The following is a 17,383-nucleotide window of genomic DNA, read 5'->3' on the forward strand; positions in this document are numbered from 1 at the left end:
TATTCTTATGCCCCGTACACACGAGAGGGATTAAGTCTGACAGACTTCCGACGGAGTTCTAGCGGAGTTCCGCCGGAGTTCTGGCGGACTTTTCGACCGAACGGACTTGACCACACACCATCACACCAAACTCCGACGGAGTCGAACGTGATGACGTACGACTGGATTCGACGTAGGAAGTTCATAGACAGTAGCCAATAGCTGCCCTAGCGTCGGTTTTAGTCCGTCGGAGTAGCACACACACGAGCGAATTTTTCGAAGGGGACCGGGTCCGGCGGAGTTCCGTCGGGAAAATTTGAAGCATGCTTCATTTCTAAAGTCCGTCAGACTTTTGCGAAGCTAAAGTCCGTTGCAGCCCACACACGAGCGGATAGTCCGCCGGACTCAGTCCGTCGGAGTTTGGATGTCGAAAAGTCCGCTCGTGTGTACGGGGCATTAGGCATCCCTCACTATCGCCCATTGTGGTTTACAGTTTCATTGGGTGCCTATTGAACCTACTCCTGATCCACCAGTTACTTAGGTGGGACCTAAAAGGTGTGCAGGGAGTGGGGGGGGCTGAGATGAGGTGGTGTGGGGGTGCCAATAGGGGGCAGTCTGGGTTTGGAATGGTTTGTGCTGTCTCTCAGTACAACATAAATATTCCTATTCTGTAGGAGAGAACCAACTTCGGAGAGCATTTAAAAGGTGGGGTGGAGGTGTTATATCACCTCCTCGCCATCTGCTTTAACCCCCTTGGTCACTGCACTAGTGTGCCGCACCTGCTAGGTTGAGAGAGACCACATTCACTTGAATGGGTCACATAGGGCAGGTGCTAAGCCATCCAAAAGTTATAGGGGGTAAAATTCCTGCCGCAGCAAAGCTTTGCGGCTGGGGCATGTGTGCTCCCAAGGCCTCTGCAGCTACAAGGGATAGTGGTTGGAAGGGTGGGGAGGCAGAAAAAGCATGGCCCAACTGTGGGGTGTTACCATCCCCCATCCTCACATGTTAACAAGCCCTAAGGGTGGCATGAGTCAAAGATTTCTGGTTAATAAATTAAACAATTGCTTTCCAGTGAGAATTATTTATTAATGGTATCTGTTATTTATGGAAAAATTTTGAAAGTTGCTTGGGTGGAAGATGAGTACGGGGGCAGGTGGTGCTATTCAGTGCTTGGACGGGAGATGTGTGCTGGGGGCAGTTGATGCTTTTTAGTGCCACCTGGGTGGGAAAAGGGTACAGAAAGCAGATGATGCTTTGCAGTGAAACCAGATGAGAAATAGATGGGGGGGGGGGGGGGGGGCAGGGAGCAAATGAGAAGTGGCAGTTTATATTTTTTATTGCTATCAGGGTGGGAAAAGGCTACAGGGCAGATGACATTTGCCACCTGGGTTGCAAATGGGTGTAAGGAATTTCAGGGAAGAAAAGCAGCACCTACTAAGTCTAGTATTGCAGCACAGACATTCTGAAGGTAAACAACTCACATGTTAAGGATCTTGGACATGACAAATAATAATGTTATCCTGCTGAGTCTTTGGTCAGTCTTGCTGTATCTCAGGGGAACTGGTAAGGAGCTGCGGCCGCACCGATGGTTCCTGGTGCTCCTGGCTTAGTAACAGCCAGACACTGGCACTCTAGTGACAGCTTCGGACGTGGACCTGGAAGTGACATCAGGGGGACGTGGTTCCCCATTATATGCCATGTCCAAGATCCTTAACATATGAGTTGTTTACCTTCGGAATAAACCTGTTTGTGCTACAATACTACACTTAGTAAGCAGTGCTTTTCTTCCCTTGATCTCCTACAGCAGGGGTGCCCAACCTTTTGAAGAGCGAGGGCCACTTAAGAGACTTGGTAACCGGTCACGGGCCACAATGAGTGGAGCGGTGGATGGCATGTCCGTGTAAACTCTGCATTTGGAGAGCGGACATGGACGCAGCCCACGATACTTTATAGCAGATCGTATTGGAGGTAGAATACAAGTCGTTTTATGTCTGCGACTACTTATGTCGCGTACACACGATCAGATTGTCTGGCGTACTTAGTCCGCCGAAACGCATTTCAGCGGACAATTCGATCGTGTGTGGGCTTCAGCGGACTTTTCATGCGTGAAGTCCGGCGGACTAAGAAAGTATTTTTGCACTCCAATCTTCCCGTCGTACTTGGGTTTCAGTGGACAATACGTTCGTCAGTATGCTAGTCCGGCGGGCTAAGAATGATGCATGCTCAGAAGCAAGTACGAAAAAGGAAGCTATTGGCTACTGGCTATTGAACTTCCTTTTTCTAGTCCCGTCGTACGCGCTTTCTGTGTGTCCGTGTGTGGCCAAGTCCGTTCGGTAGAAAGTCCGCCAGACTATCCGCCGGATTGTTTGCCGGACTAAGTACGCCGGACAATTCGCTCGTGTGTACGCGGCATCAGAGGTGAATGGAGGGTTCAATTGGTCGGACTGACCGTGTGAAAGGGGTCCAAGGCTGCTTTCACACTGATGCGCTGCGGTTTACCCGCGCCACGTGTGTAACGCAGTGTACCTTTGGCTTTTCTGCAGTTTGCAATAGCTTTCTATTATTGTCTGCAGGTTTGGTGCACTTTCAGAAAGCTCACCAAACTTGCAAGTAATAATAGAAGTCTATGGCTCAGTGCAGGTAACCCGCGGGTAAACTGCTCTGCACCTGCGGATCAGTTTGAAAGCAGCCCAGCAACCACTGAAGAAAAGATATGACCATATATTATTATTATTATTATTATTATACAGGTTTTATACAGCGCCGACATTACAGCTACATTACAATTTGCTACGAGAGGAATCAAGAATACAAGAATACACTGTGATTTTAGTAATAAACTGATCTTTAATAATAATATTCTTTCTATTCTATCCCAGAGCAGGACGTCGCGGGCCACATTAGAGGGCTCCGCGGGCCACTGGTTGGGCACCCCTGTCCTACAGAGTTGCTTCGACTCCTATAAGCTAGCAGACACGGTGTTATTGAAAAAGAACAACAGTATGTAATGTAAAGTTGTTAATAAACTGACAATACTGTATGCATTATACCTATCTATGCATTGTTTCTCCATGCTGTAAGACATGTAATATATTTCTCGATGAAAGAAAAGCTGTATTACTGCATCCAAGAAGCTCTCAGCGCTTATTGCAATACTCTGCACAATAATGCCCCGTACACACGAGCGGACTTTTCAACATCCAAAGTCTGACGGAATGATTCCGTCAGACTATTCGATCGTGTGTGGGCTGCAACGGACTTTTGATTCGCAAAAGTCTGACGGACTTTAGAAAATGAAGCATGCTTCAAATTTTTCCGACGGAACTCCGCCAGACCCAGTTCCTACCGAAAAATCCGCTCGTGTGTATGCTATTCCGACGGACTAAAACCGACGCTAGGGCAGCTATTGGCTACTGGCTATGAACTTCCTTATTCAAGTCCAGTCGTACGTCATCACGTTCGAATCCGTCGGAGTTTGGTGTGATTGTGTGTGGCCAAGTCCGCTCATTCGAAAAGTCCGTCAGAACTCTGTCGGAACTCCGGCAGAACTCCGACAGAGCTCCTTCGGAAGTCTGTCGGACATAAGTCCTCTCGTGTGTACGGGGCTTTAGTGTAACCTTTTGGATGAGTTCTTCATGGACTGTTTCTCCCCCCCCTTTTAATATAAAAGACTGTAACCCATTGGACTTACCTTAGCCCTTTGTATTAACAATTATACCCTCTTCACTTGCTCCTTCCCCTCTAGCTCAGTGCGCCACTTTGTTCAAATTGTTTTTAAATGGTTGAAAGGAGTAGGTAATACTTTCAAATGCCCCTAGGGTGGGAAATGGATGCAGGGGGAAGATGGTGCTTTTCAAGCCCTCTACAGTGGGAGACAGGTGCAGGGGCAAGTGTAAAGCGGTTCTGTACTGTATACTGTACAATGAGGGAGGTAATCATTTTAGAGATAGATAACCTATCCATATGCTCCAATTTTCTCCAATGCACATATGCGAGTTACAATTTTCAGATGCCTAATTCACACACATTTGTGGAACAGCCATAAAGGTGAACATTAAAAAAAATGATTAAAATAGATGCTTAAGTAACAACAGAAATACTCAGACTTTTGCGGTTTGCTCTTGTACTCCACCCTTACCGGAGCTCTGAGTAGCCTGGATGTTGGCATTCGTTAAAAATGTAAGGCCAGCTGTTTGGAAGACATCCACGTTATTCTGGCCGGCCCCAGCACCACAGCCCAAGTCCGATTCCTCTATTTTGCGGAGAACCTGCCACAAAGGAAAGATGTCAACATGGCAATTTGTGGCTGTACCATATTAATTGCCTGTCGCCTAATGCAGCCTGGACTGATGCTAATGGATGAGAAATTAACAATGACAGTGAAAGATTACATGACAAGTAAAATACAAGCTCCACCCATGTGCAATAAAAGCTGCCGTTGTATCGTGACTGCCAGGGCCAAGTCAGCAAAATACAGGGAGCAGAGATATCCGTCACCATAGAGTGGTTTCATATTGGGAATGAGGGATTTTTATGGTGAATTTATTTATTCCTAATGCTCTCCTTATTTAATACACAAACACATCCAGGCATTTAATAGATTCTGTCTTCCAGCCACCTAATACTTAAGTATCTCCAATCAAATAGCACCATACATACAATTCTCTAATAAACCAGCCACTACAAATACTAGGCTGAATAAGAGGTTAAAGCGGAGCTCCGCCCTAAAGTGGACCTTCCGCTCATTGGAATCCTCCCCCCCTCCGGCGCCACAATTGGCACCTTTCAGGGGGGTGGAGGGTGCAGGTACCTGTACAGTACAGGTATCTGCACCCACTTCCGGGATAGCTCTCTGCGGAAAGGGGTGTAGATCTACGCCCCTTTCCGAAAGTCCCCCGCTGCCTGCTGGGAAACACAAAGATCCCAGAGGCAGCGGGTCCATCCTTATTGCGCAGCGCGACTCGCGCATACGCAGTAGGGAACCGGGAAATGAAGCCGAAAGGCTCCACTTCCTGATTCCCATACCCAAGATGGCGGCGGCAGCACCTGAGAGACGATCGAGAGATCGGCTTCGGGTGCCAACATCGCGGGCGCGCTGGGCGGGTAAGTGTCCTTATTTTAAAAGTCAGCAGCTGCAGTATTTGTAGCTGCTGGCTTTTAAAAAAAAAAAACGGCGGACTCCCGCTTTAACACATAAACCAAGTACATTATCAACCATAAGGGTGATAGAGATGCCAATCAACAAATCCCCACATCAACAAAACAGAAGCAGAGGCTTGGTTCATGACTTTATCAGGTTATCCGAAAACAATAAAACCCCTGTCTCCTCACCCAAAGGAGTTTTATTCATTCACCTGTGGATTCATCCAGCTTCATCTTGAAACTCTCTAGTCCAGAGATGGAGAACCTTGGCACCACCGATGTTTTGGAACTACATTTCCCATGATGCTCAGCTACACTGCAGAGTGCCAGAGCATCATGGGAAATGTAGTTCCAAAACATCTGAGGTACCAAGGTTCACGATCATTGCCCTAGACTATAATAAGGGTGCCACAAAGGTTTTCAGTTTATCACTCACTGTAACTGACACCCTACAGTGTTTACATTTTCCATGTCTGGGGGCAGGTTAAGCATATCAGTTTCTCTTCTGAAACACCACACAGATCATGAGGGGCAGATACACACACAAGCAATAAATCAACATTGCTTGTAATAGGCAACTTTTATAGTTTTACAATCTTTCAAGGGAAAGGAGAAGGGGGAAGGCACTACCAAGGCTGCAGACAACGAAGAATTTAGCTCCTGATTTTAAATCATTTGCCATTATATATCTCCCTACATTTCCATAACTGAAATAATATAAATATATTAAGAGCTGTTTGAAGACAGTGTGGTATAAGCTTTTGTCTTTTTTTTCATTTGCTGTTTTTCATTTATGAGGAAGGATTAGAGGAAATGAGTTTATTCACTCTTGAGAAGAGGAGATTTGGGGGGGGGGGGGGGGGGTTTATGATCAACATGTATAAATACATAAATGGTCCATATAGTGAACTTGGTGTTGAGTTATTATACAGGTCATCACAGAGGACAAGGGGGTACTCCTTAAAGCGGTTGTATAGCCGCAGAAGTTTTTTTTTTCTTCCTGACCTGCAAAGGAAAAGGCATAATGAGCTAGTATGCACCACATACCGGTGCATACTAGCTCATTATGAAATACTTACCTTAGAACCCCGGCATCTGGCCCGATCCACGCCGAGGGAGCTGACATGTTCCCTCTGCGTTTCTTCCGGGTATCGTGGCTCCGGCGCTGTGAGTGTCCGGAGCCGTGATATTGCTTTCTTCCCAGCAGGGTCCGGCATCTGCCGGGCTTCCAGCCGAGAAATCCCCTGTGCGCATGCGCCGCTGCATTCAGCGGCGCATTGCGAGGAGAATATCTCCTAAATCGTACAGGTTTAGGAGATATTTTTTTACCTACAGGTAAACCTTATTATAGGCTTTCCTATAGGTAAAAGTCTAAAAATTGACTATACAACCACTTTAAGCCCTTGTACACACGGTCGGAGATTCCGTCGGAATGTGTCCTATCGGACCGTTTTGTCGGATATTCCGACTGTGTGTGGCATGCATCAGACTGTTTCCGTCGGACCAAATTTTCCAACTTGCTGGAAATATTTTCAGACAAACTGCTCCGAACGGACATACTCCGATCATGTGTAGAGAATTCCGATCGGACAAAGTGCCACGCATGCTCAGATCAAATTCCTACATCAAAGCTATTGGCTACTAGCCTGAACGTAGTCCCATCGTAACGAAATTACGTCATCACGTTCTGAAAGATCGGATTTTCCGCCAACTTTGTCCGACCGTGTGTATACAACAGTTTCGGACAAGATCCGTCTGACAAAATCCGACGGATTTGGTTGTCGGAATCTCCGACCGTGTGTACAAGGGCTTAGACTAGAGAAAAAAAGATTTCATCTCCAAATACAGAAAGGTTTCTTCACAGTATAAGCTGTAAAAATGTGGAATAGACTCTATCCAGAGGTGGTTCTTGCTTTAAAAAAGGCCTGGATTATTTCCTCAATGTACATAATATTACTGGATACTAACATTAATAGGTAAAGTTGATCCAGTGAAAATCTGATTGTCTTTGGGGCGATCAGGAAGGAATTTTTTCCCCTGCTGTAGCAAATTGGATCATGCTGCGCTGTTTTTTTTTTCGCCTTCCTCTGGATCAACTGTGGGTGAAGGATTGTGTATATGGGATTGCATGATTTTTTTTTTTTTATTGGTTAAACTAGTTGTACCTTGTCTTTTTTTCAACCTGACTAACTATGTAACTATGTAATTGTCTCTGCAGAGCATAAGCAGTTATACTAGTTTTTTTTTTACTTAACTCTTTCCAGAGGTCTCTGGGACTTTTTTGTGACATCATAAATAGAGACGTCAACAGCAGACAATGCCACTATGGAGCCAGTTAGGGCATTAACATTAAGTGTTACGTTTTCTTTCGGCTTGAAGGTATCTCTGGGCACGCTCAGTTTAACCTGAAAAATACAGAAGAGGTATTTGGAGATCAGAGTTCAATATCTACATTTACAATCAGTAAAATGCCATGTCAGCCCCTTTTCTGCTATAAACTTCTGATGTGATTATCTTCTATACTTCTGGCTTACCTTCTGGTTATTAAGGCAGTTTTCCTGGACTTCCACCCAGATGGAATCAGCAATAAGCTCAGCAGTTGATTCTCCAGTAACGATATAGTATACAAGTAGACGGAAGGATGGAACCATATTCGCTGTTATTTGGATGTTTAGATACTGGGAGACAGAGCCAGAAAGCCGTTCCACTGTGTCATATTTGAGGATCTTCCCCTTGGATATGATCTAGGAAGGAAGAGGCACACCAGTCATCAAATTATAGAATTCTTATGAAGAAAATGTGGGGTTTGGCTTGTGATGACTAAACAGGTTGGCTTGGAATAGATATAATCACTCTTTGCCCTTGTACACACGGTCGGAGATTCCAACAACTAAATCCGTCGGATTTTGTCCGTCGGATCTTGTCTGAAACTGTTGCATACACACGGTCGGACAAAGTTGACGAAAAATCCGATTTTTCAGAACGTGATGACGTTATTTCGTTACGATGGGACTACGTTCAGGCTAGTAGCCAATAGCTTTGATGTAGGAATTTGATCTGAGCATGCGTGGCACTTTGTCCGATCGGAATTCTCTACACATGATCAGAGTATGTCCGATCGGAGCATTTTGTCGCAAAATATTTGCAGCAAGTTGGAAAATTTGGTCCGACGGATATTCCGACGGAAACATACCACACACAGTTGGATTATCCGACAACACGGTCCGATAGGACACATTCCGACGGATTCTCCGACCGTGTGTACAAGGGCTTTCACTGTCAATTTCAATGAATTATTTGATTTCTTATTGACTGCCATAACACAAATTAGCTTTTTATATTAAAAATGCTAACTATTTTATCATGACCATCTGTGCATGTAAAAAGTTCATATCAGGGCAGATAATGAGAGGATCACTTCATACGACTAGTTTGTTCATTGTCAGACTAGGAAAATGTATGGAGGCATTAATCAATAATTTCTAGTTGTACTTTATAATCTGACGCAGAAAGCTGAAAGACTATCCAAGACTTACTGTATCCTCCAATAACTGCTTGATATATAGATCAATACTGAATTTGAAGTCTAAAGATTGCACGTGAATGTCAAATATGCAGGATAGCAGTCAGCTAAGGGCTGTATAGCTCAGTATACAGCTCTTACAAAAGCCAGTGCAGTTGCCTCCACATTATATGGCCATATATCCCCTACCTAACTTCCATGGTCTTTATACTTGGCTGCTGCGGATTGGGCTGTGTGCAACTCAACAGGTTTTAGCCCTTGTACACACGGTCGGAGAATCTGTCGGAATGTGTCCTATCGGACCGTGTTGTCGGATAATCCGACTGTGTGTGGTATGCATCGGACTGATTCTGTCGGAATATCCGTCGGACCCAATTTTCCAACTTGTTGGAAATATTTTCCCACCAACTGGTTCGATCGGACATACTCCGATCATGTGTAGAGAATTTTGATCGGACCAAGTGCCACGCATGCTCAGATCAAATTCCTACATCAAAGCTATTGGCTACTAGCCTGAACGTAGTCCCATCGTAACGAAATTACGTCATCACGTTCTGAATGATCGGATTTTTCGACAACTTAGTCCGACCGTGTGTATGCAACAGTTTCGGACAAGATCCGACGGACAGAATCCGACGGATTTGGTTGTCGAAATGTCCGACCGTGTGTACAAGGGCTTAGGCAAAGTGATATGTCCTTAAAAAGGTTTAGTTTAAAATCATCAAGCATAAAACCACCCTGTACTGTGCAAACCTGCACTTGCAGTGCTAGGGTCCTTGGTTCAGTTGACCTTAAGCCGCGTACACACGGGCGGACTGTATGGCCTACTTAGTCCGTCATACAATCCGACGGACAGTCCGTCCTACTTTCGAATGAACGGACTTGACCACACACGGATAGCCAAACAGTCCGACGAAAGCTTGCGCGATGACGTGTACAGCACGTACGACGGGACTAGAAATAGGAAGTCCAATACACAGCAATGCAACCTTCCGCCGTGTAAATCCTTTCTGAGCATGCGCCATTCTTAGTCCGTCGAACTAGCCTACTCACGAGCGGATTGTCCGCTGAAACCAAAGTATGACGGACAGAATTACGGAAATTCCAAAATACTTAGTACGCCAGACTGCACGCTGAAAAAGTCCGCTGAAGCCCACACACGAGCGGACTGTCCGCTGAAATGTGTTTCGGCAGACTAAGTAGGCCATACAGTCCGCCCGTGTGTACGCGGCCTTACTATTATCTGTTTGTGTCAGTTTTCTACAAAATATGTATTGGTAGGCCTTTGTGATGGAGAGGGTGCGCGTGTGTGTGTACTACATAAATATATGAAGCAAGTGTGTTCCTTCCAAGTCTCCAAATTAACTGGGTTTTTACAAGCCTTTTAAATCCATAAAGACATACCAAGTAACTGTAGTGTGTTAGCTTGTGTAGGTAAGGAGTTTTTGGAAATATGTTGACATTTAGAAAACCGCCGACTTGGAGGACTTTACTCTCTCTTGCCCAGTCAATGTACAAGTAGCTCTTAGTCAGTGACTTGTAGGACGTGGCTTGAAACTCAGCCAGCGCTTGGTTTTCCTCTTGAATATTTGGATCATCTGTTTTGATCTGGACAAGAAGAAAAGAAGATGTATTATAGAAGCCTTTGAAAGCAGTCCCCTTATTATTTATGATCTAGCAAGACTCACCCTAAACTCCAGGGCTGTGACATCTGTCGGGATGTTGACGACAAACATAGATGTCCCTTGGATGTCAGTCTGTTGTGTTATTGCTTCACCGTTATTAACAGGAGTAGATTCACCGTTTTCTTGGGTGAACTCACCAGTTAGAACAAGGGGAATCCTTGATGCGGGGTTGTCCAAAGTGTCTTTTACCTGAACCTGATGAGAAAGAAGTGTGTGAACAGTAGCACAAATAAGCCCCAGACTGTTCAGACTACCTAATACACCCCTGTTCATCTTCGCATTTGCAGTCTGGTCATCTCCTGTAGTCTCATTCGCAGTCTCTATTTTTTTTTTTTGTAGAAACTAACATCTGTATTTTAACGTTGGAACTGATAAGGCATTCCTGGCTCATTAGTAAATAAACACATTAACAATTAAAGAGGATGTAAACCCTGATGGGTTTACTTCCTCTTTCATTCCCTGCAAAGGAAAAGCATAATGGACTACTATGCATCGCATCGCATCCATTATGTGTCACTTACCTGACACAGGAGCCAGCGAAGTCGCCGCTGTCCCCTGTAGTCCGCCGCATCCATCTTGCTGGTGGCGTATCGCAGCTCCGCCGCTGTCATTCGGCGGAGCCGCGATGACGTCACTCCCGCGCATGCGCACGGGAGTCGACACGCGCGGCAGCTCCATTCTTGGAAATGCCACGCTCAGTGCGCCTGCACGCCGCTGTCTACGGCGCATGCGCCGTAGACAGCGGTGCCCGTTTTCGGGCAAATATCTCCTAAACCATATAGGTTTAGGAGATATTGCTTGGACCTACAGGTAAGCCTTAATCTAGGCTTACCTGTAGGTCAAAGTGGTTTGTAAGGGTTTACAACCACTTTAACTGACAAACATCCCTTTTTGGCTTGTGAATGCCTCAATGTGCACTGTGTTACTTCCTGTGGTTGAGTTGTGGCCTGCTTTTCTTTTTTTCTGCATTTCAGGGGAACCAACGGCAACATATCCATACATGTAACAAGAATTCTTTGTTTCTTGCGGACATTCAAGAAAATCAAGAAAACAATGCAAATGCTGCCCAGAAGGAAAAAATTGTGCAAACAGCATCTGTGCTCCATTGTCTATTCTAGGTTACTGTCAGATGGCCACTGAGCTCACAATACAATTTACAATCTGACTGTACAATCTTTATAAAAAAAAAAAAAGCCTTTAAAGGGTAACTCCACTTTCACAGTAAGAAAAAAATAGCAACTAAAAAAAATAATATAGCATATAAATGGTCATATTGTAATTGAATGTTATTACAAATTTTATTTTATTTTCAACCTGCAGCACTATAATATTCTGTAAAATGCAATATGGCAGCCTGGAGGCGTTCTGTACACAGATGGTATACAGAACACCCCCCTCCCCAGAATTGTAATTTCCTGCTTGTGCGATTGGCTTATTGCTTTTCAAAAAAGTCTGCACTAAGATCAGTTAGTTGTGTCTGATTTTGGGCAACCCCTGCAACAAAAAAAAATCATTTTTGATAAGATACTCCCAAAGGGAAATCACATCTAAAGGAATGCAGACCCTGCCACTTTCCTCGTTAGAACCCTGCAAACGCAGCAACTGATTGACAAGTACTCCCATTCACATTTACTTTGCACATGGACACTGACAAACAAACTGCTATTTCTTCAAAATAACAAAAAGGTAGGAATCTGCAACAATGTTTGTTAAAATCCCTGAAAATGTACCCTGATCACCCAGAGGGGGAACATTTTTGTCTTAAAGCGGAGGTCCACCCTAAAGTGGACCTTCCGCTCATCGGAACCCTCCCCCCCTCCGGCGCCACAATTGGCACCTTTCAGGGGGGAGGGGGTGCAGATACCTGTACAGTACAGGTATCTGCACCCACTTCCGGGATAGCTCTCTGCGGAAAGGGGCGTAGATTACACCCCTTTCCGCAAGTGCCCCGCTGCCTGCTGGGAAACACACAGATCCCAGAGGCAGCGGGGACCGTCCTTATTGCGCAGCGCGACTCGCGCATGCGCAGTAGGGAACCGGGAAATGAAGCCGAAAGGCTCCATTTCCTGATTTCCATACCCAAGATGGCGGCGGCGGCAGCACCCAAGAGATGATCTAGAGATCGGCTTCGGGTGCCGACATCGCGGGCGCGCTGGACAGGTAAGTGTCTCTATTTTAAAAGTCAGCAGCTGCAGTATTTGTAGCTGCTGGCTTTAAAAAAAAAAAAACGCGGAGTCCCGCTTTAACAAAAGTAGATTTACATATCAAAAAGTAATAGGGAGCCCTAAACTATTTAAAGTGTAAGTCCAGACAAAAATGAACTAACTTTAAACCTACTCTCTGCCACATTCTAAATCCAATCTAACCCTGTAAAGTCTCTGGTCATCTCCTGCAGTCGCATTCACAGTCTGGTCATCTCCTGTAGTCGCATTCGCAGTCTGGTCATCTCCTGTAGTCGCATTCGCAGTCTGGTCATCTCCTGTAGTAGCATTCGCAGTCTCTGGTCATCTCCTGCAGTCGCATTCGCAGTCTGGTCATCTCCTGCAGTCGCATTTGCAGTCTGGTCATCTCCTGTAGTCGCATTCGCAGTCTCTGGTTATTTCATGTAGTCGCATTTGCAGTTTTGTAACACGCCAACAGATGGCAGCAAAAGACTGCACGCCCAGTCACTGGGAGCACCGGCCTTCATGTGCCAAAAGACACTGTCCTGTGTACATCAGGAGCTGTGCAACTGCTGCAATTTTGGGCACTTTAGAACAAAGAGCAAAGGGGAAAAAATGAGATGCTCCACGACAACAATGCACCCTGTCATCAAGCTCTACTCTCAAGGGAGTTTCTCGCCAGAAACATCACGCTCTCACTTCACACACCATTGTGGCGATTCAGCGCGAATCAGAGAAGTCAACTGACGCACTTTAAAAAAAAAAAACATTTCAAGGGACACATTTAAGAAGTGGCAGGAATGCTTGGAGTGCTGGATTACTGTGCAAGGGGACTATATTGAAGGTGATGGTGTGTAAACGTAGATAAAGTACTTTCTCGTAAACAGAGCTGGTCTCAGAACTTTTTGATACCACCTCGCATATGCATTATTGGAAAGAAGTGGTGCAACACTGTTTTTCACATATACTGTATATAAATATATATATATTGTATATACATTGCTCTGAAATGAATCATATACATTTATGAAAATGTTTATTTTTAATCAGTGACAGTTTTTGTAGCACTCACCTTTATATGATAGGGCAGTGTTGGTTTCACAAACAGAGGTGTTGCTATAAGTGTCAGCCTGTAGGGCGTTAGAACATATTTGACATTGGAGTTCTCGCTCTCTTCGGACTGGGCACCTGGTGGATACATTAATAATTAGGATAATATATGCTTAGCTAGGTTTACAGCATGAAACATTGTAACGCTATAACTGTCATAAGCATTGATAAATGACTAGTCTGTGAATGTTCACAGACCAGTAATTAGGAAATGTGCCGTATTTATCGGCGTATAACACGCACTTTTTCCCCCCCTAAAATCAGAGGGAAATCGGGGGTGTGTGTTATACACCGATCCCCCTCCTTTCCTAACCTTCTGTGCCGTTCTTGATGGCTTTCAAGTATATTCGGCCGTTCTTGGCTATTTTCGGCCGTTCTCGGCTATTTTCGGCCGCATTCAGCCATTCTCGGCGGCTTTCGGAAAGCCAAAAGCCGCGGAGAACGGCCGAGTGCAGCCGAAAATAGGCGAGAAGGGACGAAAATAGCTGAGAACGGCCGAGTGCGGCCGAAAATACCCGAAAGCCGCGGAGAACGGCCGAGTGCGGCCGAAAATAGGCGAGAAGGGCCGAAAATAGCTGAGAACACCCGAGTGCGGCCGAAAATACCCGAAAGCCACCGAGAACGGCTGAGAACGAGCGCCGCCGAGATACACAGGACATCCGCTCTGTATCTCGGCTGTGCCATTTTTAAAATGACACTGACAAGTCTGCAAACGACTGACAAGCCTGCAAATGACTGACAAGGCTGCAATGGAAGGCTGCGATAGAAGGCTGCGATGGAAGGCTGCGATGGAAGGCTGCGATGGAAGGCTGTGATGGAAGGCTGCAATAGAAGGCTGCAATGGAAGGCTGCGATGGAAGGCTGCGATGGAAGGCTGCGATGGAAGGCTGCGATGGAAGGCTGCAATGGAAGGCTGCAATGGAAGGCTGCAATGGAAGGCTGCAAATGACACTGATAAGGCGGCATTGATGGGTATTTAAATGTAAGGTTTTTTCCTTAAACTTTCCTCCTAAAAGTTTTTTTCTTTTAAATTCCCTCCTAAACTTGGGGTGCGCATTATACGCCGGTGCATGTTATACGCCGATAAATACGGTATATGTCTTTTTGCAATAAGAAGCTTAACCACTACAATACAGGGCACTTTCACCCCCTTCCTTCCCAGCCCAATTTTCAGCTTTCATCGCTCTAACGCTTTCAGTGACAATTGCGCGGTCATGCTACACTGTACCCAAATTAAATTTTTATCATTTTGTTCGCACAAGTAGAGCTTTATTTTGGTGGTATTTATTCACGACTCCGTTTTTTATTTTTTGCGATATAAGCGCAAAAACGGGGAAATTTGGAAAAAAAACAATATTTTCTTTTTTCTATTTTAAAAGAAATCCAATCAAATCAAATTTTGTCATAAATTTAAGCCAAAATGTATTCTGCTACATGTTTTTGGTAAAAAAAAAAATCCGTTAAGTGTATAATAATTGGTTTGTGTGATCACGGACATATGCAAATGATCATGTACAGATGTGTGCAGGTGATCACGTACATATGTGTGCAGATAATCATTGGGACATGTGATTTTAGTGGGACATATGTGGGGGACATGTTTTTATTATTAGGGACATGTGTTTTTATTATTTGGGGACATGTATGTTTTGGGGACATGTGTGTTTTGGGGACTGTGTTTACACTGTGTGGTGTGTTGTGTGTTTTCACTAGACTGGTGATCAGTGAGTAAAAAGCTGTAAAAACAGCTCATACTCACTGATCACCAGCCGGCTGCAACGATCTGCTCTCCTCTCCTCAGCGATGACTTCTGTGTGAGGAGAGGAGGAGCCGATGGCCTAGCAACCGGTTGTTTGTTTACATCACATGACGGCCGTGATTGGACACGGCCGTCATGTGATCAGGAGGGCCAATCACAGAGCCCTCCTGCCGATCTGAGATGCCCGGGTGTCCGGGTGACACGAGCACATTGGGATCGCGCCGCTGCGCGGGCACGCGCGCGCGCGATCCCACTCCTTCTGAAGGACGTTCCTGAACGTCCTATCAGAAGTAGACGGCTCCCACCCGGCCGTATATGTGCATTGGCCGGGTGGGAAGTGGTTAACATAGTTCTAAACTGAACAGAAATGTAAGGTTATTACAGCTTACCAGTCCTTAGATATGGTGGTTGTCTTCCTTTTTTTTTCTTTTAACCTGGTGATCCTGCCAATAACATGCTTCCTGTCCTAGGGTGACAATGCTTACTCACTCTATATATCTATATATCTATCTGCATAGGCGTGTGCACAGGGTGTGCCAGATGTGTAATCACCCTGTGTGGTGCAGATTCCCCCTGTTTAAACCCCTGATATTTCACCAAAGGATTTACATGCACTTTAAAGTGTATTTCCACTCTTGCATTTCAATTTGTGAAAACCATACTGTATGTTTCTTATGTGTTCCATTCACACAGCATACCTAAAAATAAAAACCAAAAAGTACAGTGCTTAATAATCTAGATTAACATTTCCATGTGTGAATCACGGAGTTCAATATACAGTATAAGTATAGCACAAACATCCTAAATTCCAGAAATAGTGAGTGACTCCAAAACAATCTTCAGTAAAAGAGTGCCAATCTTCCACTGCAAAAAGTGACACCTCAGTGCTTCATCACCACGTGCTCTATAAACACGTTTAGAAGTCAAAGTGCATCTATGTATATAGGATCAAACATAGAGCAGTATGACCGCCCTCCTGTATGGGTCTCTAAACATCCAGACTGCAGGGCTCCACCATGTCAATAAAAAAGAACCAAGGAAGTCACATAGGGGTTGATTTACTGAAACTGGCGAGTGCAAAATCTGGTGCAGCTGTATGTGGTAGCCAATCAGCTTCTAATTTCAGCTTGTTCAATTAAGCTTTGACAAAAAACAAAACTGGAAGCCGATTGGTTTCTGTGCAGAGCTGCACAAGATTTTACACAGTTTTAGTAAATAAACCACATAGTGTAAAACCGCAATTTAAAATTTTATTAACATACCCAGCATACTCACAAAAGTGAAATTCAAAGTGCTTGTAACGTAATAAACTGATCCTGAGACTTAGACGGGCTGCTTCCGGTTTTCAGGATGTGCGAGGACATCCCAAACGCTGGCTCCGCCCTACGTGTTTTGTCACATAGTATTTGAATAACTGTATGGTAACTAGAAACTCTGCGCTCTTTCACATCAAAACACTTCTGCTGTCTGTCTTTCAATCCTTTAGACTGGCACCTTATTACAGCTCAGGGCCAGTCCCATCCTGAGCTGTCAGCGGTGGCTTCTCTGTGTAGGTGAGTGCAGAAGAGGCAGCCGACAACAGAAGCCCCATAGTAACCCCCATAGCCACTTCCCAGGCATTTCCCAGCTTTTGTCAGCTATCTCCTGCACAGTGCTTCCGCCGCTGGAGATCAGACCAGATCAGCTGCAGAAAAGGTACGTATAGCGATTTTTGCTTTACAGGGCTAGATAGGTTAGTCTTTAATTGTGGCTGCGAGTAAATTTAGAGATTTTCGTTTTAGGCTGAACTTCCACTTTAAGGGCATCCTTTCTGTATTTATTGGTCAGCGTTACAGCAAACAAGGAGATTCCCGCACAGGGGTAAGAAACACAGTCGTTAAAGGCCCATACACACGATAAGAAAAACGTCAGAAAATGTCCGTACGACAAACGATTTGCCAACTATCTGATCATCAGTATAGTGCTTTCAGGAGCCGATTCCTACAACAAAAACTGAAGGTGCAGGCTAGAAAATTTTTATAGT

General features: G+C 44.9%; 1 protein-coding gene across 2 annotated transcripts in view; it reads right to left on the reverse strand.

The window, feature by feature from the left end:
• The window catches only part of C5 (complement C5), a 171,513-nt gene that overhangs the window by 82,968 nt on the left and 71,162 nt on the right, over nucleotides 1-17,383 (reverse strand). For both annotated transcript variants that reach the window (XM_077479159.1, XM_077479158.1), the window contains exons 10-15: nucleotides 13,564-13,679; nucleotides 10,333-10,524; nucleotides 10,049-10,252; nucleotides 7,656-7,865; nucleotides 7,377-7,526; nucleotides 4,118-4,247 (exon numbers count right to left, since the gene is read on the reverse strand). In XM_077479159.1, the coding sequence (XP_077335285.1) occupies nucleotides 4,118-4,247; nucleotides 7,377-7,526; nucleotides 7,656-7,865; nucleotides 10,049-10,252; nucleotides 10,333-10,524; nucleotides 13,564-13,679 (1,002 nt within the window). The remainder of the gene's footprint in view (nucleotides 1-4,117; nucleotides 4,248-7,376; nucleotides 7,527-7,655; nucleotides 7,866-10,048; nucleotides 10,253-10,332; nucleotides 10,525-13,563; nucleotides 13,680-17,383) is intronic.

The sequence above is a fragment of the Lithobates pipiens genome, unplaced genomic scaffold, assembly GCF_037356315.1.
Source record: "Lithobates pipiens isolate NorthernLeopardFrog02 unplaced genomic scaffold, aLitPip1_a1.2 Scaffold_14, whole genome shotgun sequence".
In the NCBI taxonomy this organism is placed as follows: Eukaryota; Metazoa; Chordata; class Amphibia; order Anura; family Ranidae; genus Lithobates; species Lithobates pipiens.